The sequence below is a fragment of the Syngnathus scovelli genome, chromosome 20 (genome assembly GCF_024217435.2).
Source record: "Syngnathus scovelli strain Florida chromosome 20, RoL_Ssco_1.2, whole genome shotgun sequence".
In the NCBI taxonomy this organism is placed as follows: domain Eukaryota; kingdom Metazoa; phylum Chordata; class Actinopteri; order Syngnathiformes; family Syngnathidae; genus Syngnathus; species Syngnathus scovelli.
The window spans coordinates 11,566,487-11,591,182 of NC_090866.1; the positions used below are offsets into that span (position 1 = coordinate 11,566,487).

The window sequence follows — 24,696 nt, forward strand, 5'->3', positions numbered from 1 at the left end:
TTTGTGTGGTGGTTTATTCCTTGTTTTTATTTTTTGGGGCATGAAAACAAAAATCTGACATTTGGTTACCTGCTTTATATGACAATATGTATGTGTTTTACATTGTGTAGTATGTGTTGGTGTCCCCCAAAATAAAGAGCAAGTAGTCAAATACACATTCTTGACACGTACAAAAAATGCATAAAGTTATTAGGTACACCTGAAAATGTTGGCGTACCTAATGGAGTGTCTGTGTGACGTCACACATCAACCAGCCAATCAGGAGGTGGGGGTGAGGGCGGCTGTGGCACTTTCAGTTCAGCTTTGGCCATGATTTTTCCCTAATGAAGTGGCCTGTTATTAAGTACACTTGAAAATGGCGGCGTGCCTAATGGAGTGTCCAAGTGACGTCACAGATCGAACAGCCAATCAGAAAGTGGGGGTGACTTTTCACTTAAACCAGGGGTTTGTCACGACTTGTTTTATTATGTGTAGGTTGTCATGGTTTCTGTCCGCGTCTGTGTACTCGCCCCTCCCTTCCTGTGTCTACTCACAATCAATGTACTCATCAGTCACCTGCCTCTCGTTACCTGTCCGGTATTTAAGTCCTGTCTGTGTTACGCTCTGTCGGGTCGTTGATGTATTTTTGTCTCGCGTCTTTGTCGGTCGGTTCCGTTTGTGTTCTCCTGTCAGTCCTGTTGTTGGTTTTGTTAGGAAGTTATGTTAGTTTGTCAATTACGTTGGTTTGTCCCCTCATCCTCCCTACTAACTAACTAACTAACTAACTAACTACCTTTTCCCTCAAGCTGCATTTGGTCGCCCTGCTCCATTCCGATCCGTGACAGTATTGTATTGTCTTTGCCTTTGCCTTTGTCTTTGCCTTTGTCTTTGCGTTTGACTTTACCATTGACTTTGCCTTTGCCTTTCTCTTTGTCTTGTAACTTTCAGACAAATCTAAATACCCAAATTCTAACTTAGAAACGGGTTTCATCCATACAAGTCAGATAGTGTAGCAAAAAAAAAACTTTGAGACACCATTCCAGTTTTGGATAGTCTCGCGGGTAGTTCGGTTCAAGCGTAATAATCCAGAGGTCAAAAATGTGGATGTGTAATGAAGCGGCTTCGTTTGCTCATTTCCCAAGTTTAAGAATGATTCCTCAGCTCACTAATCCTGTGTTGCTAATTATACTGCCATTATATCAACTTGTACATTTGATTCAAAGGTTAACAAACGTTATGCAAGATGACCCATTTATTAATTCAAACTTTTATTGTTGTTGTTTAAATACGCTGGTAAAAGTGGTGTACCTAATGGAGTGTCCGTGTGATTCCCTCATTAAGTGCACCTGCGTGAAAAGTTTTAGCTCCTGCAGAATGTGAAAGAAGCTAAAACTTTTCACGCAGGTGTGTTTAACGAGGGTAACTTGGAAAACCTGTTGGAACGCGGCCCCGAGGACTAAAGCTTGACACCTGTGACTTTTGACCATGATATTTCCCTAATAAAGTGGCCTGTTATTACGTACGCTTGTTTGTACTGTGTCCTCTCTGCATCCATTGCAGCCTGGTCATCCTAGAAGAGGGACCCTCCCATCTGTGGTCTCTTAAGGTGATTAGGTACATCTCATGGACACTTCAATAGGTACACTACACGAGGTAAAAAAAAAAAAGTATAAGTAAGAAAGTGTAGCGAACAATTTGGTGAACGATTCTTTTGAACAAATCTTTTGAGTGAACCGATTCAAAAGATTCAGTTTACTCAAAAGAACTGGAATGCACATCACTACTGTGGCAGTTGGCGATTCAGTTTAGAGGCGCTTTACTGCCTCCAAGTGGCTCCAGGGAGGTATGACAGATCAGAATGTACATTTGTTGTCATTTCACTCTTATTGACATTAGGAGAAATATACCTTCATCGAACTCGAATAGCAATAGTTTGCCAATTTGAATGACTAAATAAAGAGACAGAACAGCTGATGGTGGGCAGGCATTTTTTTTTTTTTTTTAACACCCGTTCTTCACAGTGTAGAAAGCTTTCCAGCTTACATGCAAAGGCCTTTAACAAATCTAATCTGCAAACATCAATGTAGTGGAGAGGTAACATGCTTACAAAGATTGATTGCCGCACAAAAGAAGCAGGTGCATTCACTCAAATGACAATCACACTCAGATTTGCATATTCATATTTCAGTATTTCACTCTCCGTACTCGTACGAGATAAATATGTCGGAATTGATTAAATCCACACTTCAAAACTACCTGAGCGTTAGAGTGCATTGCTACGTCGATTTGTCATTGCATTTAACCAGGCGTCACATTTCGAAATAAAATGGCCGTCACTTTATTGCACCCGCATCTGTGCTTTGCGTGCTTTGCAACTGACCTATGCAAGGGAAACGCGTCCGGCAGTTATTGCATCATCACTGTGTCAGGCCGAGGTCAGTTTAAAAATAGCAGTCTTGCGAGAAATTATAGACTAACATTCAGACTTACTTTAGCATCAAAAAGTAGCAGACTCAAAGAAATTGACCAGAAAAATGAAAAATCGATTTTCTTGGACTGGACACATGGTAACATATGAATGAACAAAGCATCACTGAGGTTCTCGTCAAGTGTAAGGCACCAATCAATAGTGACTCCAAGGGGAGTTCATGTTGATTTTCGTGTATGTTTAATTCATAAACAAATAAGCGGGAGAGGATCTGTAGACGTCAGCAGTTGGACACGACATTCCCGTCACGCTAGCATGCCAACAAAAGCCAACGGCTCGGGTTACCCTCCCCGTCCGTCAGTGACCTGGTAACCCTACGAGTTGGAAATGTAATGCCTAAGGTTGCCAAAGGAGGGCGACAAAACGTTCGGTTGAGCGTTCTCCCCTCACCTCAACATCCAAGTTCTTTGGCACACATGACTTTTGTACTGGGCGGCTGGCTGGGCGGTGCCATCTAGTGGGGGGGGGGGACAACCGTAAAGCAATCCTCCAGTCACGTGTGGGCATTTTTCATGCAGTGTTTTCAAACATTTCCTTGGCAGGCCAGCTCGCTAATGCTTCCTGGCAGTCACCACTTTCTCAAAAGGGCCCGTTGTCTTTCCTGGCTTGAGTCACGGAGGTGACGCCAGAGTCTTGGCTTTTGAGCCTGGGCCTGGGCGAGGACGTGGGCGGCAGCGAGAGTCTCCTTCTGACGCAGAGCAGTCGGAGGACCTCGGCCACCTGCGCCTCCAGCGCCAGCAGCCGGCCGCCCAGCGCCCGGATGTCGCCCTTCAGCTCCACCTTGGCCTCGTACAGCGCCGCCTGCAGGAGATCCCGCTCGCAGCCGCCGCCGGGCCCGAAAGGGTTCCGCTCCATGGGGCTGCGCTCCATGGGGCTGCGCTCGAAGGAGCTCCTGGAGTCTCCGACTCGGTCGATGCGCAGGTCGCTCTTGGTGAGGCCGCTGTCGCACGAGTCGGTTTTGTGGAGGGCGCTGGCTTCCTCTGTGCCGGCGGCGGCAGTGGCACCGCCGCCCGCCTCCTCTCCGTCCCGTTCGTCCTTTTGGCTCTGGTTCTCTTTGGCTCCTATTTCCTCCGACGACTGAGATCCTTCAGTCCGAGCCTCCGCCTTCTTCTCTGTGGGCTTCTCCTGCTCTGGAGCAGGCGCAGTTGATGTGGCGTTTTTAAACTTTGCCCACCCACGAGCCCCTCCTCTGCGGGCGCCGGGGCCCCCCGTCCCCTCTCTGTTGGCCCCCTGGCTCTGCGGCTTCTCCGCACAAGGCGGAGAGCTCGCGGCATCGGCGCAGTTTTGCTCCGACTTGTCGGCTTGGCCTTGAGCTGCGTTGGCAGTTGGCGGCTCCTCCGGCACGCAGTTGCCATCGGGGTAGGGCGAGGCTTCTTCCGCCGGCTGACCGTCCCTCTGCTGCCGGAACCTCTGGAAGAGCTTCCGGACCGGGTGGTCGTCGGGAATGGAGAGCGCCACCTCATTCCTCTGGCGCTCCTGCTCCCGCTTCACGTCGGCGATCTTCCGAAAGATCACCTGCAAATAGGTGAGCGCGTGAGACTTCACAGCTGCAAGTCTTAAGTGCACTGAGTCAGCAGCGATTTGTGCGTGCACTTGACATCATTTCACTAATGCCTTTTCCAACAGCACAGCACTTTTCAACCCTGATTGTCGAATGTTCTTGTTGTTCAAAAACATTAAAGATCGCCCAAGCAAAGCAATGCGTTGAAATATTAAGAAGCGGGAAGGAGCGAGCCCCGGAGGAGGTTCTTAATGGAAGTGTGCTGCCGTGATCCAGGCAGGCACATTGCACAACATTGATGATCATCATTAATAATACTTGTAATGATCATTATTATCAAACGATTGTCATAATTCATCCGGGTTACCCGTTTGCGCAGGTTGCAGGTGAGGATGAGGTTGCGCGAGAAGGAGTGGGCGAAGGCCGTGTAGAAGTCCAGCACCCGCATCAGCGCGTCCCGCCGGATCACGTGCAGGTCGCAGTAGGTCAGCGCGCGCACGTTGGCGCACGCTCGCGCCATGCTGCTCTCTTTCCAGAAGACGTCGCCGAACACGTCGCCTTTACCTACACGTTCCCACAGCTGAAAGCATCCATCCACACATGCAGGCATTTCCATTCTCACCCAGTATGGCGATGACTTCCTCGTCCTGGATGACCTCGAGGGAGCCGGAGACCACGAAGCAGAGCGTGTCCACGCTCTCGCCGACGTGGAAGATGAGGTCGCCGGGTGCGCAGTGCGTGGTCTGGAACTCCACGGCCAGCGAGCGCAGGCAGCCGTCGCTGGCCAGGCGGAAGGCCGGGTGGTCGTTGAACACCTGACGGTTGAGGTGCACGCAGATGTCCGCTCGCATGTCTTTGGGGCAGATGGACAGCACCTGGAGAAAAAGCCGAGAAGAAGCACAGGAGCGGCACAGGAGCGGCACAGGAGCGGCACAGGAGCGGCACAGGAGCGGCACAGGAGCGGCACGCCCGCCTAGCGCCGTCGTCCCGAGCGCTACCTTGTCCGTGTCGATGCCCTTGGACATGGCCCAGGTGGAGACGATGAAATCCATCACGCGCTCGCTGAGGCCTTTGGGGACCTGGTAGAGTTTGAGGAAGTCGCGCACGTTGTTCAGCATCTCGTGGTAGCGGTTGGTGTTGGTGTACATCTGCTGAAAGATGGTGGTCACGTTTCCGAAGATGGTGGCGTACAGCAGCGCTGAAAGGCACACGCGCACGTCACACGCGAGCTGCATAGAAGGATACGGGGCGGCAGAAACATTCGCACTTGAGCGGACCCCAGCGCGCTGTCCCGGGTGCTGGCCGGCCGGCCGGCCGGCCGTCTAATGGGCCGCCTCGAGCCAGGCGAGAGGAACGAGCCGAGGACGCGTAGCCGGCGAGGTGGCCGCTCGCTCCTCCGCTGTTGGGTGCCGAGGCCTCGGGGCGCCACGCTCCCTTTTGCGCATAATCGCCGCCGTATCCATTGCGGGACATTTATTGGCGGTAATTGCAGCCTCCTCACACAAGTGGGGAGGGGGGGGGGGGGTTGTCGTGATTTTGCGAGCTGGCCTCCGGCGTACTGGTGCCGTTGTTCTCGAGGGGAGGCGGCGGGCGGGCGGCAGCGGAGGGAGGGAGGGGGGCAAAGCTCCGAGCGCCGCTGTCACTTTGCGTCGCCCTGGTTTAGTTTACATGATGATGCAAAGGTTGCCACAAAGACCCATTGGGATGAGCTTGACTAATACTCAGGCATTTTTGTTCATGGAATTAGCCTCCGTTTAAGGGCCCAAACATCCAGTGGGCACAAACAAATCGATCCAAATCAGAGTGGAGCAATGACTCAATTCAATGACATTTGCTTTGGGGCATCTTGGCAGGAAGGACACTGGCATGTCGTATGTACTACGTATATACGTACGTACGTACGTATACGCCACTGTACTGTATATAGTACCGTCCGTCCGTGTACATTTCATGGGCAACTCCGGCAGGCAGCCCAAGATTGAGCTCCGCTCCGCCCCGCTCCGAGCACGCTTGTATGAACCTGCGCTTCAAATGGAATTCCATGCCATGTCAATTTCAACAGCGCGTTGTGCACAAAGTGGTGGCTCTCGCTGAAAGCTCCCCACAGAAGCCACACGTGTGCTCGACACGTCACTTTTCATCAGGGACGCTCACTCTCCTCACCCCCACCCCCCCCTACTGGGCGCCGGCCGCTTCAATGGGAACACCAGCTCAACGCTGCCTGCTAGTTATTAGCCAACGCTGACGTGGTGACATACGGCCAAATTAACGTCAATCTTGGATTCGGTTTTCCTCCTAGCGAGCCGGCCGCGTACTTACATCCCACCATCATCATGGCCACGGAGAAGATCTTCTCCCCGTCGGTGGTGGGCGCGATGTTGCCAAAGCCGATGGTGGTGAGGCTGGTCATGGTGAAGTAGAGCGAGGAAATGTAGAGCGTGTCCTTGTTGGGGCCGCCCTCCCACTGGCCCGTGCCGCTGGCGTTGTAGCGGTACGGCGTCCCGATGCTCAAAGCCAGCTGGTAGAGCCAGCTGTCCTTCTTGATGCTGTTGGTGCTCTCGTCGATGACCTCGTAGTCGCCGATGCTGTACCAGATGCAGGCCAGCCAGTGGGCCACCAGGCCGAAGACGCACACCAGCAAGACCAGCACGGCCGCGCCGTACTCCAGGTAGTGGTCCAGCTTGCGCGCCACCCGCCCCAAACGCAGCAGGCGGATCACCTTCAGCGAGCTGAACAGGCTGCTCAGACCCTGCCAGGCGAGGAAGGTGGTGCAAGTCACAATCGTGCGGAAATGTCACCGTCATTCATCGCAATCCGTTTCCCTCACCGGCAGCATCGAGTCCTCCGTCCTGGTGACGTTGCGGTGGAAATTTGACGAGTCGCGCGGATGACCCGAAGGCATGACAAAGTCCTTAGGAGGCAAAGACGGAGCGGCAAAGGTGAGGCGGCGCCACCCGGGCCCGCCCCGGCCCGGCCCGGCCCGGCCCGGCACCCACCTCTTCGAAATGCTCAAAGGCGTTGATGATGTCATAGGGCAGGCACGACAGCAGGTCGATGACGAACCAGGTCTTGACGTAGTTCATGCGGATGAGCCTGGCGTCCGATATCACCTCGCCGGCGGGGCCCACGAAGGTGGTGTGGAAGTTGAGCACAATGTCCACCAGGAAGATGACGTCCACCACGCTGTCCAGCACCAGCCACAGCAGGTTGTTCTGCCGGGTGCGGAAGGACACGTTGTAGGGCACCATGATGGCCGTGTAGAAGGTGAGGATGAGGATGACCCAGTCCCACGTGGTCTTGAAGGTGCAGTAGTGCAGGATGATGTGCGGCGGCGTTTTGGGGGCTTCCTGCTTGTACTGGGGGAGGATGTCCGAGCCCAGCTGGAGGGCCTTGCGGTGGCAGGGGGGGGGGGGAACACGCACCATAGTCCCATTGGTCAAGATACACACGCTTGCGCTGGGCGAGCTTAAGCTCTTTGTCTCTGGGTGCGCACCTCTGCCAGTCTGGACGGCTTGTGGGCGACCTCCGTGTTGCTCAACGGCGTCATCTGCTGGACCAGGTTGCGATTGTTGGTTAGCGCTCGCGTCAGCCTGGCGAACTTTGTCCATCCTGAACCAAAACAAAGAAATACGTTACAGATGTACAGCTTTCTCAATTGAAATATTCCAATGTCATGACTGTTTTTATGAAAATAAACCTTCCAAATGGATGAAAACTAATTCAATAACCCTAAAAAGATAAATGCATTCCATTTTTGCATTCTATTTGCACTGGTCACGCGTGCGACTGTCCTCATGCGCTCCAACCGTTATTTTGGCTCGACGTATGTTATCAGGGGAAAAAATAGAAGCGGTCTTCGTGGCACGCTAAAGGCCCGAGGACAACATGGCGCTCGGTGCGGCCGCCGCTGCTCGCTGACCCGCACAGGCGACACCTGGTTAGCTGGACGCAGTCTCGTCTGTCTGTCCGTCTGTCTGTCACCTTGCTCAACACGCCGGCCAGCCAGCCAGCCAGCCAGCCAGCCTTCCTTCATTTAATCCATCCAACCCTTGTTTTTTTCCATGCATCCTTTGACGCATCCATGCTTTCTTCTTCATCCCTCCTTCCATGCACCCCTTCTCTCCCTCCCTCCCTCCCTCCCTCCTTCCGGTTGCATCATCACTTGACCTCGTAGCTGGGTGGTGGGAGCACCGGTCTCCAATTCCATTCTCGCTGGGGCCTTCAAGCTTTCTTTGCCTTGAGCGTTTCATTGCAAGGCGCTAATATCCATTCATAATTCAGTGCGCCGTTTCAGCGTTTATTCATTGGGCTGAATCTTTGCAATGAGCGCACGCTAATACATATATACATGTGGACATGGGCGGCGTCCCACCTCGCGTGGCTTCATCCTCGATGGGCTGCTTGAAGAGCGTAATGTCCCGGAAGGTGCAGAGGAAAAGCACCACCTTGTCGTTCTCATTGCGGATGGGCGCCACCTGCATGTAAAGCCAGATGGGCGTTCCTTGCGACACACACACACACACACACACACACACACACACACACACATGAAATGAGCAGAAGGTTCTGGTGTGTGTCCTTATTAAAGCCCCCCCCCCCAGGCTTACTGTTTTTGGTGTAGAGCAGCACCTCGTAGAAGTTGGACTCGTAGCTGTCAAAGGTGCGTCGGATGTTGTCGATGGTCGTCTTGTCCGTCAAGTCGCCGTACATGAAGCTCAAAAGAGGAACGACGCAAATTATTCTTATTCTTGAATTCCCAAAACAAGGATTCATTCCGCCTTTTATCCTCTCATCCATCCATTCATCATCCAAGCACGTCAACCCTGATAGCTCGCCCAAGCCTCCCATTTCCCAGCTGCACTTGAAAACGTTACATTTGGCAACATGTACTTGCACGAGCTGCTCCTGTGCATGACCTCGGCTCTGTGGTAGCCGGACAGCTTGCAGAATCCGTCGTTGCTGTACACCACCGGCCACTCCACGATCTGCGCGTTTCCCAGCAAGAAGCTGGTTTCTGCCGCACAAAGCAACAACATTCCGATTGACACGCTATGTATGAAAAAAAAAAAGATTTCAAGCAGCAATAATAGTTGTTGATAAAATGTTTATGCTGCAGCCTTGGCCTTGATGAAAAATGCATGAGGCGCTGCAAAAGTTCTCAAGCTAGGAACGCTTCAGAAGTGAAACAGTCCTAATTACTTTGGATGTCTCGGGTGGGGGGGGGGCACTTTAGGTTGGCGTGCAGTTGCTTGAAATACACCAAAAGAACACCACTAATTCAAAAAATGTGTTTTGTTCTGTCTGCATCACAATAAACATCACTAAGTAAGGAGGAGTCAACTTTTCATTGCAGCAGTTTTGTCAAAAACCGTGTCGGGGCTGAAAATACTGCACGCTTAGAGTTCCTCGGAAACGCAACGCTTCTATTTTCAACCTCATTTTGGAGAGTTGCGTCGTTGCTGGGACGCTTGTGCTGCGAGGCCATTTTATTGCAAAGATATGTATCCACTCAGCACTAATGCAGCCACTACTGAGAGATCAAATAGCAGTAAGTGCATTTAGGATGATGGCACAAGCAGTAGAGGAGGCCTCTTCAACTAAGGGGATGCATAATGAGGATGCACCTTGATGATGGCTATGATATCATTAGTCACCTCCAGTGCCCCAAACTCCTCATTTCCAATAGGAAAAACAATGGCTGTTTCTGAGAAAAAGTGCTTTTCTTACAAAAAAAACCCCACATATATATATAATCATAACGAGTTATTTACTTTCCAGCTTCTTCTTAAGTCTTGGTGACGAGAATGTTTTTTGGAATGAAAAATCCAAATAAGTCCAACTCACCACTGGAGCGTCTGACAATATTCTCCAAAAAGGTGTTTTGCGGGGCCACCAGTCCTCTCTTGCCCCCGTGCATGGTGCAGGCTTCAGGGCGGAGACTTGGCACTGCTCGCCGCTGGCTGGCATCAAGCGCAACAAAGCTCAACACTCAAGTGGCAGAGAACTTAAGCAAGTTCGAGGAACGCTTGCAAGACGCTTCCGGATTAGGCCTTTCAAAATAACGGTCTTGTTTTGGTCATTTAGGTCGTCTTGAAAAAGACCGGTTTTTCCTTTACAATAAAAACTACTAAGCGAATGTTCCATTGCAGAACCGCGTGTGAGTGACAGGCCACTTCATGAGGGAAAATTCATGGTCAAATCTGAACTGAAACTGGAGAAACGAGCAGCACTTCCCTCAATTGCATTTCACTCGTATACCTTTCTGGTGGCGTGAATGAGCTTGAAAATGTTTACAGTAGTCACTCAAAAGCCATCCTTTTTTTTTCCCTTTGAAGATGTTGCAATACTTAGCCATTGTATTCTTGTGTTCAGACAAGGTGTGATAGGTTAAAAAACTTTCGGGAGCAACTTCCGTCAATACTTATTGTATCCGCTAGAGGGCGCTCGCATACAAACATTGGACGTGGCGGGGGAATGAGTAAGAATCGAAGAAGAGCTCCGAAACAATGAACCAACGACGAAGAGACCGCCTGCTGCCTCGGACGGAAACGGAACAGGCCGAATCCCGACTTGACGCAGTTAACGGCAACCTTCGTGAACCGGCCGGGCCACGCTCTGTGATGTAATACGCTCGAACGGACTTTGATTGCTGCGCTGCCAAATCTCCCGCATCGGTCGGTGTGCTACTACAGGTCGGCATTTGCTCATGCTGGCAGTGAGGTGTTCATAAACCGCTCAGCCGTTATTTGTTGTTGTTTTTTCCATCTTTGCTTTCTTCTTCTCGTTAACGGTCACCATGAACTCGCGCAAATAAGTGCGACTAGACGTAGTTGGACATCATGGCGATGGACGTCGGTAAGACATTTGTGGAGACGTGTAATTATCTCCAGGACCCGCGCCTGGTGGCGAGCTTCCAGCGCCTTTGCGGGGTCCGGGGGACGTTTCCGGACAATGCGAGTGAGCCCCGGAACCGCAGCGACGACAACGACCGCCCCGAGCTTCGAAAGAGGAGCCCCGGGGACGATGTTGGCAACGGGGCGGCGTCCGCGGTGCACGCCAACGGGAAGCCGAGCGAGCCCAGGCCCGAGGACGAAGACTCTTCCGCCCGGGCCAAGCCCCTCCGCAGGAACTCGCTGACCGGCGACGTGGGCCAGGAGTTTCTGATCCACAACAAGTTGCTCTTCTATCTGTTCACCTTCGGCACGGAGCTGGGCAACGAGATGTTCTTCATCGTCTTCTTCCCGTTCCTCTTCTGGAACGTGGACGCCCTGGTCAGCCGCCGGCTCATCGTGGTGTGGGCCTGGAACTTGATGGTGGGCCAGTCCACAAAGGACATGGTGCGCTGGTCCCGGCCGGCCTCACCTCCCGTGGTCAAGGTGGAGGTCTTCTACAACTCCGAGTACAGCATGCCATCAACACACGCCATGACGGGCACCGCCATCCCCTTCTGCCTCTTCATGCTCACCTATGAACGCTGGCAGGTAAGACACGCACGCCCGCACTCAAAACAGCACAACGGCAAATATTTCCATCTTTATTTTCTTAGGACAGCAACACAAAGGAGTAAAAGAAAAGATTCAAGTCATGTTAGAAGAATTGATGTTTGATTTCTTATGTGGATTTGTGCGCCTGTGTGTTTTGTTGAGCGAGGAAAAGATAAGAATTACAGGAGGTCTTTGTCATTGTTGAACTCAGCGCTGCCGCTTCCTGTTAAACTCGCCCAGCACATTCCGATCAGGATCTTACCACTTTGTTTGTGAACGTGCAAAGGCGCCAAAATCTTGTGGAGGCATGCGACGAGACGCGGCTGGGCTCGGCTCGGCTCGGCGCCGTGACCATCTTAATGTGTGCCGTTTGCTTTGTATGGCAGTACCCCTTCCTGCTTGGGTTGTCCGTGGCGCTGTGCTGGAGCCTGCTGGTGTGTGTGAGCAGAGTCTACATGGGCATGCATTCGGTTCTGGTAAGTGTCCATGGAGATCGGGACCGTTTGTAAGCCGAGCGCACGTCAATCATTTTCAGTCATCATAAGCGACAAAATGGCCGCAGTGGGTGAAGTGCAAAAGCGCGCTTTTCTGGCTCTTGGTCATCACAAATTTCTAATCTGCTAACGGGAAGAAGCGATAAGATGCTTTGTAGGACCAATTGATTGCTAAGCGGCGGCTGTTTATCCATCACAAACATCATTTATTTATTATCAGTTGGCCTCGCCCGCCGATTGCACTGACCGTAGTGCGCGAGGGACAAAGAGCGTTGTCACTTTTGGATGCCAACAAATTTCCACTGGTGTTATTTGCGTTGGCAGGAAGTGATCACCGGCTTCCTGTACAGCCTGCTGGTCCTGGTCTTCTTCCAGCAAACGCTGGACACGATCGACCACTTCTACATGACGCACGCCTACGCGCCGCTGGTCATCGTGGTGTCGCACGTGAGCCTGGGCCTGCTGGCCTTCTCGCTGGACTCCTGGAGCACCTCGCGCGGCGACACGGCCCAGGCGCTGGGAACAGGGGCCGGCGCCGCTCTGGCCACCCACGCCAACTACCAGCTGGGCCTGATGGCCGACCCGCCGGCTTCGGCGCTGCCGCTGGCCCTGCCTGCGCTGGGCGCCGGCTTGGCGGCCCGCGCCTTGCTGCGCTTGGCCCTCGGGGTGGCCGTCATCCTGGTCACCCGGATGCTCATGAAGGCGGCCACCATCCCGCTCCTCTGCCGGCTGGCCGGGCTCCCCGCCGGCGACGTGAGGCGCGCCCGGCAGCGCATGGCGGTGGAGCTGCCGTACCGCTACATCGTCTACAGCGTGGTGGGCTTCACCTGCTTCTGCGTGGTGCCGCTGCTCTTCAGGCTCGTGGGCCTGGCCTAAGAACCGGCCGGGCTAAGGCCGGTCTACAGGGTGAATGCTACCTAGGCCGTACTGCTGCGACGCCAGGGAGAAAAAAAAGTCGGTATCGTGAGAATGTTTTTTTTCTTCTCTTCCATTTGGATCTGCTAAGCGCTGACTCGCAGTGGTCTTCATGATGTTAAAATACGAACCTCATCGCCTTGAAATTGATCACACTGTGATGTTTTCTTTCTGGTGTGGCAGCTTCTGCCTCCAAATCTGGTGATGTTTTACATTCCTGGAAAGCATTTTAGTTTCATCCTGATATGAATCCCCAAAGCCCCACGTGCCTGGCCTTTTGGGAGGATTTTTTCGGCAAGACTGAAATAACACACACCCCCACACCCGCCTCTGAAAATGTAGCCGCCGATTGAGACACTCCAGCGGACGTTCCAAAGGGAAGAGAAACAAAAATGTGTTTTCAGGGTGTTGTGCAGGTTTTTATCGCTGACGCAAACAAAAGCGCTCCGTTGAGCGACGTTTGTCCCGCGCCAAAGTGTGTCACTGGGCTGCGTTTGTGCCCAAACAAATCAGGAAACGCAAATTGGTGAAAAGCAGTCCGACGCCAGCACAAAACACTTGTCAGCCTTTGCGCATGTTTTTAAGCATGTCGGCGGAATACCATATTTGGCAACTTTGAATCTTTGACTTCACGACACAGGGTCTTCAAATCATGTCGATGATGATGCTGCTGCTGCTGTAAATACACCACTGGAAATACTTTTTAAAAAATGCAGCGTTAGAAATGGCTTAAAAATAAAAAGTTTAGGCTCACAAACGCTCGACAGCACACTGGAGAGGAAAGATTTGGTGTCTTGAAAATATATAAATAGCCGCTGGCAACTCCCCACGCCATCACATGATGACTTTGTTTCACAATTTCATCTTTGTTTGTCATTGATTGTGCTACTGTGTTATTTTTGTTTGTTTTTTAGGATCACCATCATTTTGATCCAGAGAATAAACCAAATGATGAATCATGTTTGTAGAAACGCATTTCAAATATTTGAAGTATTTGATTGTTTAATGGTCTGCATAATCGTTATGATGTCACCACCACTATTATTATTCCTACTTTTTGTATCTCGGGCGTGAATAATGTTTTATGTAAACTTGAGTGCTTTAAGACGGCACATAAAAAAAATGAATTACAATATAAAAGACAGTATTTTTGATGTAATGTACTCTCTTGAATAAGACGGTGTGTTAAAAAAATATTACCAGGATGTTTAAAAGTTCTTGCACTAAAGTGTATTAAAATCTTTACCTCCTTATCTTTTCTTTGGCTGGCTGCATTTATAATTTAAATCGGTACTCAGTTGGAAGGGTTTGACTAACCTGTCCGCGGACCGGGGGTTGGGGACCCCTGGTTTAGGCTCCTTTATTTTGACTCCAACTTTGTCTTTTATTTTCCGAAAACCACTTCCTGTTGAAGACGGAAGTGCAGACTTTGCATTCGATTACACTTCCTGTTTAAGGCGGAAATGCAGACTTTGCTGTCGCTGACGAACTTGACGGATAACCCAATCATTCACCGTGTTCGTTCAGTAGGAGGAATGCTTAGAAAACTTTGGCTTTTATTTTTAGATAGTAACTGTAGGTTTAAACGAGCGTTTCGGAAGCTCACCTAGCTAGTTAATTTGGCTAATTGTGACATTTGACCTCTCACTCACTCTCCGGCGCAAATGCCTCGCTTCGTGAAGTCAAATGACAGAGGAAGCACACGAAGGTAATTGTTGTCAAAAGTCAATTTTACCACAACACTTTGATTGTGTAACCACGACTTGTGTCTTTGACTGTGCAGTAAACCAAAGTTGAACTGGAGCTTCGTGCAGAGGTTCTGGAGCATCCTGAAGGTTCTCTTTCCGTCATGGAGCAGCCCAAGTGTCCTCATGTTTGCCACACTACTCGCAGTGACTTTGGCAGGTATTAGGAAGCTCAGCTCGCACACACACTCACACACACACACACACATACTAAATAATCAACACGACACTGCAGCTTGCAAAGCAGGAAATGCATGACGTCAAACATCGTGAACAATCATGTGATTGAATGATTTTTTGGGGGTGAGAATATTCTCCCCAGCTAGAGGTAACTGAACCTTTGAGAAAGTCGTTACACATTGTGAGGATTGCGTTACGAAATGAAGTCAATTGGGGGGAAAAGAAAATCACAAGGTGCAGCTTGAAAGCAGAAGAGGAATCGTGTCGCAATTTGATGAATTCAACTCCAGGCTTTTAACCTTTGACTTTCTTTTACGAGCTCTTTCGACGTAACCAAGCGCTTTTTCCATCCTCAAACCAGAGCAGCTGATCATTTACCAAGTGGGCGTCCTTCCCAGCCGCTTCTACAACGTGCTGGCCGACAAGGACAACAAGAGCTTCAAGAGCCTGCTGCTCACCGCCATGCTGTTCATTGTGCTCAACTCCACCGTGAGTCCGAGTCTTGAAGACGGATGGAGGGAGGGCGCCAAAGTACAAAGTGATGAATTAGCTCGCTCTGGGCAGTTGAAAAGTCTGGAGCAGTACATCGGCAATCTGATGTACGTGAGCTGGAGGAAGATGCTGACGGAGAGCCTGCACGCCGCCTACTTCCGGGGACGCGTCTACTACACGCTCAACGTGCTCCGGGAGGACGTGGACAACCCGTAAGCGTTTCCTTTCCACGCGACCTCTTTGCCGCGCTGAAGCTCCTTTGACCGGCAGTGACCAGCGGATCAGTCAGGACGCCGAGAGGCTGTGCAAGCAGATGAGCACCGTGGCCGCTCGGCTCATCGCCTCGCCCTTCACCTTGGCTTACTACGCCTACCGCTGCTTCGAGAGGTATCGATCGCAAAGTCGATTTGAATCGCACTTGGCCAAAAAGTGAACAAGCCCAAAGAGCTTTTGTGACTAGCCCAAGGTGCGGCCGCAAACGGGGAATCGCCATCAACCTGCTTAATCCTTTGACTTTCAGCACAGGCTGGCTGGGCCCGCTCAGCATCTTCGCCTACTTTGTGGTGGGCTCGGTGACCAACAAAATCCTGATGGGGCCCATTGTGTCCACGCTGTTCGAGCAGGAGAAACTGGAGGGCGACTTCAGGTACCTGGCGTCCTCAGGAACGGCCGCGCGATGCCCGTGTTTTGTCCGACGGGATGCATCTGTCCCATCTTGGGCCCTTTTAGGAAATGGCAGCGGAAAGGGGCGCGCGTTCATGAAGGGCAGCTTGTCCATTTCCTCCAAAGAGCCTTAAAAAACAAAACAAAAAAAGAAATCCATGTGAACACAAAATTCGAGCAACATAAATAGGAATACATGATTGCTTTGTCTCTCCTCCTGGTCACAGATTCAAGCACATGCAGATCCGAGTCAATGCTGAGTCGGCGGCTTTTTACAGGTGAGCTACTCCGCACAGTGTACGGAGGGAGGCTAGCCTGCCTACTCCCTGAAAGATGTGATCTGTTGCAGGGCTGGTAAAGTGGAGCACATGAGGACCAACAGACGCCTGCAGACTTTGCTGCAAACTCAGCAAAGTCTCATCAACAAAGAGCTGTGGCTTTACAGTAAGCTATCTCGCACACGTGCACGTTGACACAGCCGACGTGAAGACGCCGCCATATTTGTGTCCAGTTGGGGTGAACAGCTTCGACTACCTGGGCAGCTTCCTCAGCTACATCATCATCGCCATTCCCATTTTCGGCGGGCTGTACGATGGCCTGACGCCCGGCGAGCTCAGCGCGCTCATCAGCAGGGTGACGGACGGCTACTTCCTCTTTCTTTTTAGGACTGACGCTCTTGAGCCAAGGCTTTTTTGTTTTGGAAGCTTCTTTGGGTCAGGGCTCGTTGAGCAAAATGTTTCACAATAGAATGCTAAATAGCGGAAATAGTAACCCATCTCATCAATTTGGATGACTAGAGCGATAAAAAAGTGACCGCTAGATGGCAGCACAACTTTATCTTGTTGTTGCTTGTGTGCAGAACGCCTTCGTGTGCATCTACCTGATCAACGGCTTCACACAGCTGATCGACCTGTCAACCACGCTGTCCGACGTGGCCGGCTACACCCACAGGTAGTCCGCCACCCGTGCTTCCAAGTCGCCAGGAGGGTTGACGTGATATCGGCCTGTGTGACGGTCAGGATCGGCGAGCTGACGGAGGTGATGGACGACGTACTGCGCCAGCAGTGCGACTACGACCCTGCTTCGGGGGAAAGCTACGACTTTGACAGGTAAAATGTCAATCAAAAGGACTCCGTGCATCTTATTTATTTTCTTACGTCTTTCCACACAGTGACTTCAACGTGCACGGGGGGGCCGTGGACACGGCCTTCATTGTGGACCGTCTGTCTTACACGTCTCCCTACTCGGAGCAGCTGCTGGTGGAGGACCTGAGCCTGAGCGTCAGCGAGGGGACGCACCTGCTGGTGGTGGGCAACACCGGCACGGGCAAGACCTCGCTCCTGAGGGTCCTCAACAGACTGTGGGAGGCCAAGAGCGGTGAGAGATGATGTTGACTCACACGGAGGGAGGCCCAGTCCCCTGAAGTTGTCGGTGTTCCTTGACAGGTTTTGTCCAAATGACCACATGCTTCGGGCCCAGAGGAACCCTGTTCCTGCCGCAAAGGCCTTACCTGACTGACGGCACGCTGCGTGAGCAGGTGGCTCACCCCATTGGCTGGCGTTTGAAAATGGCAGAATGACAAACGTGCTCTCCTCTCCCAACAGGTCATCTACCCACTCAAGGACATTTACCCGCAATCAGGTAGCAAGGACACATCGGCGCCGTCCATCAACTCAGTACTTTAGCCGCCCGCCCGCCCACTGCAGGTACAGTATGATTTTTTTCTTTCCTCCCCCAGGGTCTGTAGATGATGACAGAATAATGAAGTTTCTCAAGATGGCGGGGGTGGTGAGTTTTGCAACATACAGAAGAACTCCATTCTAAAAGCGCCATCTGATTTGGACTTTTTTTGTCTTTGTTTGTTTTCAATCCTGTTGCACTGCGTTACGTTTCATTCCAGTCCAGTCTGGTGAAGCGGACCGGCGGCCTGGATGAAGTCGTGGACTGGAACTGGTACGAGTCCCTCCTTGACTTTTCCGCTCGCGCGTCATTTGCTTGCCTTTCAGCCTTTCCAAACGGGTTTTGACTATAAAGCTCAAAAGATGTCTCTGGCAAACCTGGTTGCAGGTACGACGTTCTGTCCCCGGGCGAGATGCAGCGCCTTTGTTTTGCGCGACTCTTCTACCTGCAGCCCAAATACGCAGGTAGGTTCAAGCGGTGAGGAAAAGCCAGGCCTTTTTCCCGTTTCATGGCGCGCCGCCGTTGACAGTGTTGGACGAGGCCACCAGCGCCTTGACGGAGGAGGCGGAGTCTCAGCTCTATCGCACCTGCAAGCAGCTGGGCATGACGCTGGTCAGCGTGGGACACCGCACAAGCTTGGAGAAGGTCAGCTCTTCTTTCATTACATATATTGACGCTTAGAATTTATTGAGCTTTTTGAAAACAATTTCAAATCTCCTTATCTAAACAAAATGGCAAAAGCAGGAAAAAGTTCAGATTTTTTTTTAATTACTATGGGTTTACAAGTATAGTTTAAAATCATTTGATTAAATACGCCACTCACAAAAAGGGAGCGCTATTCGTCTTTTAGTGGAAAGTTAAGGCTCAACCTCAAACGAAGCGGCCTTTTTTTTGGTCTCCTCCTCGTCCGCAGCACCACGACGTCCGGCTGAAACTGTGCGGAGGCGGCCACTGGGAGTTGAGCCAAATAAAAGGCAGGAGTCTCAGAGAGGACGTCATGTGACCCGAGCGCTTGCCATCTTCCACTGTGGACACGTTAAGAAGCGATGCTCCATTCGGGGGGGTTGTTCACGTCGCTTAGTTCGAGGACTCGGCCACAAAGGACGCTGAGACTCAAGTTGCTTTCTCATGGTGGCCATCCGCTGATTCCATGAACAATTAAAACAAGTTACTAAAAATCAGAGTCCCTTTAAAAATGTCCACCTTGAGTCTTCATGGCCGCTCCTGCTGTTTTGCAAAGAGGTCACGATGACCTTGGATGATCTCCTGCACGGCAGCGGGATCGTCCAGCGTGCTGAGGTCGCCCAGGCCGTCCAGGTCTCGCTCCACCACCTTGCGCAGAACCCGACGCATGATTTTGCCCGAGCGCGTCTTTGGGAGGCGCTGGACAAACTGGGAGAAGAAGCCCAAATACGCACGTGACCGCTCAAGTCCAGCCAGCTCAGGCCATTTGCAGATTTTCCAACAAACCTGAATGTGGTCAGGACAAGCGTACTTGGCGATCTTGTCGGAGACGGTGTTGTTGATCTGCGAGGCCAGGTCCGCTTCTTGGGCCTCCTGCTTGAGGACCACAAAAGCGTAGACGCCTGCAAAGGAGACGGACGGACGGACGGACGTCAGATGGGCACGGCCACCTCGGAAGCCTGCCCGGCCCAGCCCGGCCCGGCCCGGCTCACCTTGGCCTTTGATGTGATGCGAGCAGCCGATGACTGCTGACTCGGCCACGGCGGAGCATTGGTTCTGTGACGCACACCTTGGGAGTGAGAAGCTCGGGCCGGAAAGCCAAAACTAAGCAAAACCCCAAGCCTCGCCGAAAGACAACGTAATCTTATCCCCTAACTCCAAAGCGGCTTTACCACCACATCTTCGATCTCGGCCGTGCCGATCCTGTGCCCGCTGACGTTGATGACATCGTCCAGGCGTCCCGTGATCTGGTAGTAGCCCTCCTTGGAGCGATAGGCGCCGTCCCCAGTGAAGAAGTAGCCTGCAGGGGAAGGGAGGGGAGGGGCCGCGTCACGTCAGAGACCACAACGGCACCCCGCCCGCTCTTACCGGGGTAGGTCTTGAAGTAGGTGTCGATGAATCTCTGGTGGTCGTTGTGGATGCTGCGGGCCATGCCGGGCCAAGGCTGAGAGAGGCACAGCGCGCCCGAGGCATCGGTGGCGGTCACCGCTCGGCCCTGGCGGCGGACAAACGCAACAGCGCTTTTCAACAGCCATGTGAAATGCAACAAATTGTGTCTGCTCAGCACTCCACATCATAACAGCGTCCATTTGGAGTTTGTTGTGTCTGCGTTGGCTAAAACTGCTGGGAACGGCTTGGACGGAGGGTCAGATGAGGATTATAAAATAGTCACCAGCTGTTTCACTTTTGATACTCCTCACTCCCCCACCACACACACACCCGCACACCTCGCCATCCATGAGCACCGGCTTAATGCCGAAGAAAGGTCTCATGGCCATCCCCGGGACAATCTCTGCGTGCGGCTCCGACGGCCTCGGGGCGATGCAGATGCCGCCCGTCTCTGAGGAAATATATATATACTATGAATTTGTTACAGATAAGGAAGTCACTTTTTTTTTAGAAAACAATGATCATACTCACAGCAGCGTATGATTAGCGGAAAGATTTGGGTCATGCAGAAGGGCGGTGAGAAGTATTTAGCAGCTTACCCGTTTGCCACCAGGTGTCCACCACGGGGCAGCGTCCCTCTCCCACCACGTGGTGGTACCACTCCCACGCCTCTGTGTTGATGGGCTCGCCCACTGCGCAGAGGACATCGGGAACATGCCGCCGTTGAGTCCAAACCACCCGAGCTGGACATCTATCCGTGCGTGCGCTCGCAGGAAATGAATGCAATAAACGCACACGTGCCAAATAAGCGCTTCCGTGGCCTTGACGGAGAATTAGCACTCACTCCTCATCTAGTGGCCGGGAGCCAGACTTCAATAAATCAGCGCCACCCGATGCCGCTGGCGCCAATTCGGAGTGCGGCATTGCTTCTATGTTTCAAGCCACGACGGACAGCTTCTGCTTTCAACGTCAGCGTGTCTGCCCGAGTATGTTTGGCACCGAAGCGCATGCGTGAGACGGGCAGAGGCGTCTGGGTCGTACCGGATCCCAGCGTCCGGAGACTGGAGCGCTCGTACTTGCGCACCCACTGGTCGCCGTACTTGAGCAGCAGGCGGATGGCGGTGGGGGCGCTGTAAAACTGGTTGATTTTCAACCTCTCCACCATCTCCCAGTATCTTCCTGCCAAAAAATAGAAACAGAACACTCAACAGGGTTTTGGAGCATGCGACACGCAACCCGACAGAGGTCTGAGATGCTCCTAATTTTAGCACTCGTTGCCATCTGGCTGGAGCAGCGTCCATCCGGGGTGGAGCCTACCTGGGTGGGGATAAAGGGGCGTGCTTTCAAAAAGCACAGTGGTGCCCCCGTTGGCCAGGGGTCCGTACACGGCGTAACTGTGTCCCGTGATCCAGCCGATGTCCGCCACGCAACCAAACACGTCTCCGTCGTGGTAGTCGAAGACGTACTGGAGCAAGACGTACGCGACATGAGATTTGACATCAGTCCAGGTTCAGGGCTACTCACAAGCAGGGCCACAAATGTTCTTGGTCAAGATGGCCGGAAGTCGCAGTGGGAAACTAAACTACGGGTGAGGCTTGATTGTAGGTCCACGTCTGATGTGTCAAGTGAGTGTTTCTTCCCATCGACTGACCTTGTGCGTGAGCGAGGCGTACAGCAGGTATCCGGCCTGCGTGTGGACCAGGCCTTTGGGCTTCCCGGTGCTGCCCGACGTGTAGAGCAGGAACAGGACGTCCTCGCTGTCCATGGCGGCCGGCTCGCAGACGACGTCCTCCGACATCATCTCCTGTGATACGGAGCCCGTTGGAGCGAGTCCTCGCTTCATCTGAAGCTTAAGGTGCTCTCACCTCCTCCATGGCCACGTCCTTGGACGTCATGGCGACCGGCGTCTCGGTCCTCCTGGCGACAAACACCTGGCGCACCAGCGGGCAGCTGCGCACCGCCTGGTCCACTGTGGCCTTCAGGGGCGTCACCTTGCCCCCTCTCACGCTCTCATTGACGGTGATCACCGTACTGGATTGGGCTGGAAGGAAAACAAATGAAGGTGAACTTCCTAACGTGTCCCATCTTCCGGAGACTTGTAGGATTGTCCTTGCGGTTGCTAAGTGGTGACGCCCTTTTGGAAAGCCTACTCGATACGTTTTATGAGCGACTCTCCAGTCCTTTACAATAGGAAGACGTTCTTGCTGAGGCCGCTGTCCTGCAGTAAATAATCATCAGATGAGCAGCTATATGGTTCCCCATCAGATACATGGCGCAATAAAGATGAAAGATAAATACAAGATCAACTGATAAAGTCAATAAAGATTGGCTGTTTTTAACGCTCGGCCCGCGATAAGCATCTTCGGCCCGGATCGACCTCTGGACCCAAAGGAGGACGAGCCGAGCCGAGCCCTCATTCCTCTTATTTGCAACACACACAGCGTCCCGCATGGTCGGCCGCATGGTAAATACACACTCGACCCATGCCAGGGCTTTGTTAGCGTTGATGAGTGTGCCGAGATCTACACAAACTGTCTACAGACAGTCAGAGTTTGCACTTTTTTGACTCTTCCCATTTGGGAAAAATTCTTCTTTTATTTATTCTTCCACTTGAGGGCAAAGTAGAGTTACTTTTGCATTCCAATGTTGCTCTTTGCTCTACACCGCTTGAGGAAAGGCGACTTCCCTCGGCCGTGGGCACAATAAATGATTATCTTATCGCGAGAAGAAAATAGTGAGCTATTAAGTCCATGAGGGGCTATTGAAATGTTCTGAAAAAAAACATTGGTGAAAAAAGTCAAGAAGAAAAAAAAAAAAGCACTCCACCATCAATTCAGTCGAAATCACAGGTGTCAAAGTCAAGGCCCGGCCGGGGGCCAGATACATCATTTGATGCGGCCCGCAAAGACAAATTGTGCATCAAATTCCTGTGTCATTACTAGAATTGCAAATTGTCTTCACTTTTAATGTCTTTTTTGTCAAATATTTGGCCAGTTTTTACTCGTCTGATTTGAAAACGAGTTGTTTTGTAGCTTTTACTCGATATAATATGAGGTGCTCTTACATTTATTTAGGTTGGCAGTCATACTGGCCCTCCGAAAGAAGCTATGACTACAAACAAAATGAGTTTGTCACCCCTGTCACGGGTTGCTTTGTTTGTTACCATGGTTTCTGTTGGCGTCGCCCCTCCCCTCCCCACCCCTCCCCTCCTGTGTTACCTGACAATCATTGTAATGTCAGTCACCTGCCTCTTGTTACCCGTCTTGTATTTAAGTCCTGTCTGTGTGTCGCTCCCTCCCGGATCATTGCGTATTAAGGTCATGATGTCTTTTTGGTTGTAGTTGCTGTCATTGGTAATGTCACCCTGTCATTTTGCTTCATGTCTTTTTCAGTCATTCTTGTTGCTAGGTTTTGTTAGTGAGTTACTATGTCAGTTTACCGAGTCTGTATTTTGAGTTCCGCCAATAAACCAAGCTGGTCCAAGCTGCACTTGGTCGCCCTGCTCCATTTCCACTCCGATTCGTGACAACCCCTGGTTTAAATCTAGGCGTAGGGTTTCAAAGTAAGCTTTCATACTAGAGTTAGGGTTTCGAACTAGGGTTTAAAATTTTACATTTTAAAAATAGATGCGTTATGTAAAGCACGCATCTTAAGCACGATGCATTAGAAAAGCTGCGGTGCTCCGCAAAGCTCACTTTGTGGTCCACTCTGAATTGTCAATGATTTGGCAATGAAGTCAAATTGGTCAGAACCGGCGCTAACATGCTCACCATCTCGGATTCGCTCAGCGAGAGCCTCCGCGCTGAAGCCCGCAAACACCACGTTGTGCGCCGCCCCCACGCGGGCGCAGGCCAGCATGGAGGCCACGGCCAGCGGGCACGGCGGCATGTAGATGGTGACGCAGTCGCCCTTCTTGACGCCGCGCCGCCTCAACAGGTTGCCCGCCTGGCAGGTCATCTCCAGGAGCTGCCTGGTAAGCACAAGCAAATTTGGGCTTCCTCCATTTTTGGGGGATGAGCAGAGCCAGACTTTTGGGTTGTTGTTTTTTCCACGGAAGCCTCTCCCTGTTGACGAGAGGTGGAAAGACAAGCGAGCTAACCGACCTGTAGGTCACCCTGACTTCTGATCCGGGTTCATCCCTCTCCCAGATGAGGGCCACCTTCTCCGGGCTGCTGCGTACATGGCGGTCCAGGCAATTCACTGCAGACAGTTCCAAACAGACAAGTGGAAAAAAAAAAAAAAAAAACCTGTCGGAGTGGTCCTGGGTTGGAGTTGGCAAGGTGCCAGAAGTGGAGCAGCAGCAGCAAGCGCTTATACAACCAGAGACAGCTCGAGCTAGGTTAGAGAATATGCAGCAGTTTTGCACTCGAGCATTCGTTTTTTCAACACTTTCTAAGAAAACCCCAAAACATGTTGTTGTGGTTGATGTTGTGAACTCAATTGTTGCGCAAAACGCGTCACATTTCCGAAAGTGCGTTCAATGTCAGCAAGTTTTGATTCCATGCGAAGTCAAGCTCCTCACCGGAGACGTTGAGTTGTCCTCCCTGGAACCAGCTGACTTTGCCCCGCTCCATGTCGTACTCGAGGACGCCGCGGAAGGGGCTGATCCAGTCGAGCCGGCGGCGCGCCACGGCCGCCCAGAAGCGCTCCTTGTGAGCGACGGAGAACTCCTGGAGCCCCGCGCGGTCCCGCACGCCCTGGAAGCCCGCAGCCTCCGGCATGAACGCCGACGCTGCGTGACTCTTGCACCTCCAGCCGACTGTCGACGCGCAGGCCGCCTTGACGCATCGCTGGGAGAGCCACATTTTGTCTTGTGGGGAATAATGCAAAGAGAAAGAAGCGAGCCGTGCTGAAACGGGACAGCCAATCCGCGCGCGGAGCCAACTTGGCTTTAGTTCCCCGAAACAAGCGGCTCCATTCCAGGAGAGCAGAGCAGAGGCAGGGAGGGCTGGACTTGCTTTGCGTGGAAGGAAGGGCGGCGCAAGTGCAGCCAGAGCAATGC

At 52.1% G+C, this 24,696-nt stretch overlaps 4 protein-coding genes across 5 annotated transcripts; 2 read left to right on the plus strand and 2 right to left on the minus strand.

Annotated features, from left to right (window-relative positions):
* Positions 1 to 1,953: 1,953 nt before the first annotated feature.
* On the minus strand, positions 1,954 to 10,442 carry LOC125990695 (potassium voltage-gated channel subfamily H member 5-like). Its single transcript, XM_049758127.2, has 12 exons — positions 9,813 to 10,442; positions 8,859 to 8,982; positions 8,576 to 8,682; positions 8,341 to 8,469; positions 7,462 to 7,577; positions 6,965 to 7,357; positions 6,796 to 6,879; positions 6,288 to 6,717; positions 4,967 to 5,166; positions 4,591 to 4,843; positions 4,336 to 4,532; positions 1,954 to 3,982 (listed from the first exon to the last, which is right to left on the minus strand). The coding sequence occupies exons 1-12, from the start codon at positions 9,883 to 9,885 to the stop codon at positions 3,047 to 3,049; spliced, it is 3,042 nt and encodes a 1,013-aa protein (XP_049614084.1). The 5' UTR covers positions 9,886 to 10,442; the 3' UTR covers positions 1,954 to 3,046.
* A 45-nt stretch (positions 10,443 to 10,487) lies between these two features.
* sgpp1a (sphingosine-1-phosphate phosphatase 1a) lies at positions 10,488 to 14,114 on the plus strand. Its single transcript, XM_049758128.1, has 3 exons — positions 10,488 to 11,449; positions 11,839 to 11,928; positions 12,271 to 14,114. The coding sequence occupies exons 1-3, from the start codon at positions 10,808 to 10,810 to the stop codon at positions 12,820 to 12,822; spliced, it is 1,284 nt and encodes a 427-aa protein (XP_049614085.1). The 5' UTR covers positions 10,488 to 10,807; the 3' UTR covers positions 12,823 to 14,114.
* A 201-nt stretch (positions 14,115 to 14,315) lies between these two features.
* abcd4 (ATP-binding cassette, sub-family D (ALD), member 4) lies at positions 14,316 to 18,799 on the plus strand. Of its 2 annotated transcripts, XM_049756609.2 has the most exons (19): positions 14,316 to 14,569; positions 14,645 to 14,766; positions 15,148 to 15,275; positions 15,351 to 15,490; positions 15,549 to 15,665; positions 15,799 to 15,924; positions 16,169 to 16,219; positions 16,291 to 16,385; positions 16,453 to 16,574; positions 16,801 to 16,892; positions 16,961 to 17,050; positions 17,113 to 17,318; positions 17,387 to 17,478; positions 17,546 to 17,582; positions 17,680 to 17,729; positions 17,842 to 17,894; positions 18,009 to 18,085; positions 18,151 to 18,266; positions 18,535 to 18,799. In XM_049756609.2, the coding sequence occupies exons 1-19, from the start codon at positions 14,526 to 14,528 to the stop codon at positions 18,622 to 18,624; spliced, it is 1,848 nt and encodes a 615-aa protein (XP_049612566.1). In that variant the 5' UTR covers positions 14,316 to 14,525; the 3' UTR covers positions 18,625 to 18,799. The 2 variants fall into 2 exon arrangements, with proteins under 2 accessions (XP_049612566.1, XP_049612567.1); XM_049756610.1 differs by lacking the exons at positions 14,316 to 14,569; positions 14,645 to 14,766; positions 15,148 to 15,275; positions 15,351 to 15,490; positions 15,549 to 15,665 and having other exon boundaries at positions 16,275 to 16,385.
* On the minus strand, positions 18,368 to 24,656 carry acss1 (acyl-CoA synthetase short chain family member 1). The gene is made up of 14 exons (XM_049756608.1): positions 24,217 to 24,656; positions 23,798 to 23,894; positions 23,465 to 23,664; positions 21,560 to 21,735; positions 21,346 to 21,498; positions 21,012 to 21,159; positions 20,736 to 20,873; positions 20,294 to 20,386; positions 20,033 to 20,145; positions 19,674 to 19,800; positions 19,478 to 19,605; positions 19,298 to 19,361; positions 19,092 to 19,207; positions 18,368 to 19,013 (listed from the first exon to the last, which is right to left on the minus strand). Exons 1-14 carry the CDS (start codon positions 24,497 to 24,499, stop codon positions 18,834 to 18,836), a joined length of 2,016 nt encoding a protein of 671 aa, XP_049612565.1. The 5' UTR covers positions 24,500 to 24,656; the 3' UTR covers positions 18,368 to 18,833.
* Positions 24,657 to 24,696: the final 40 nt, after the last annotated feature.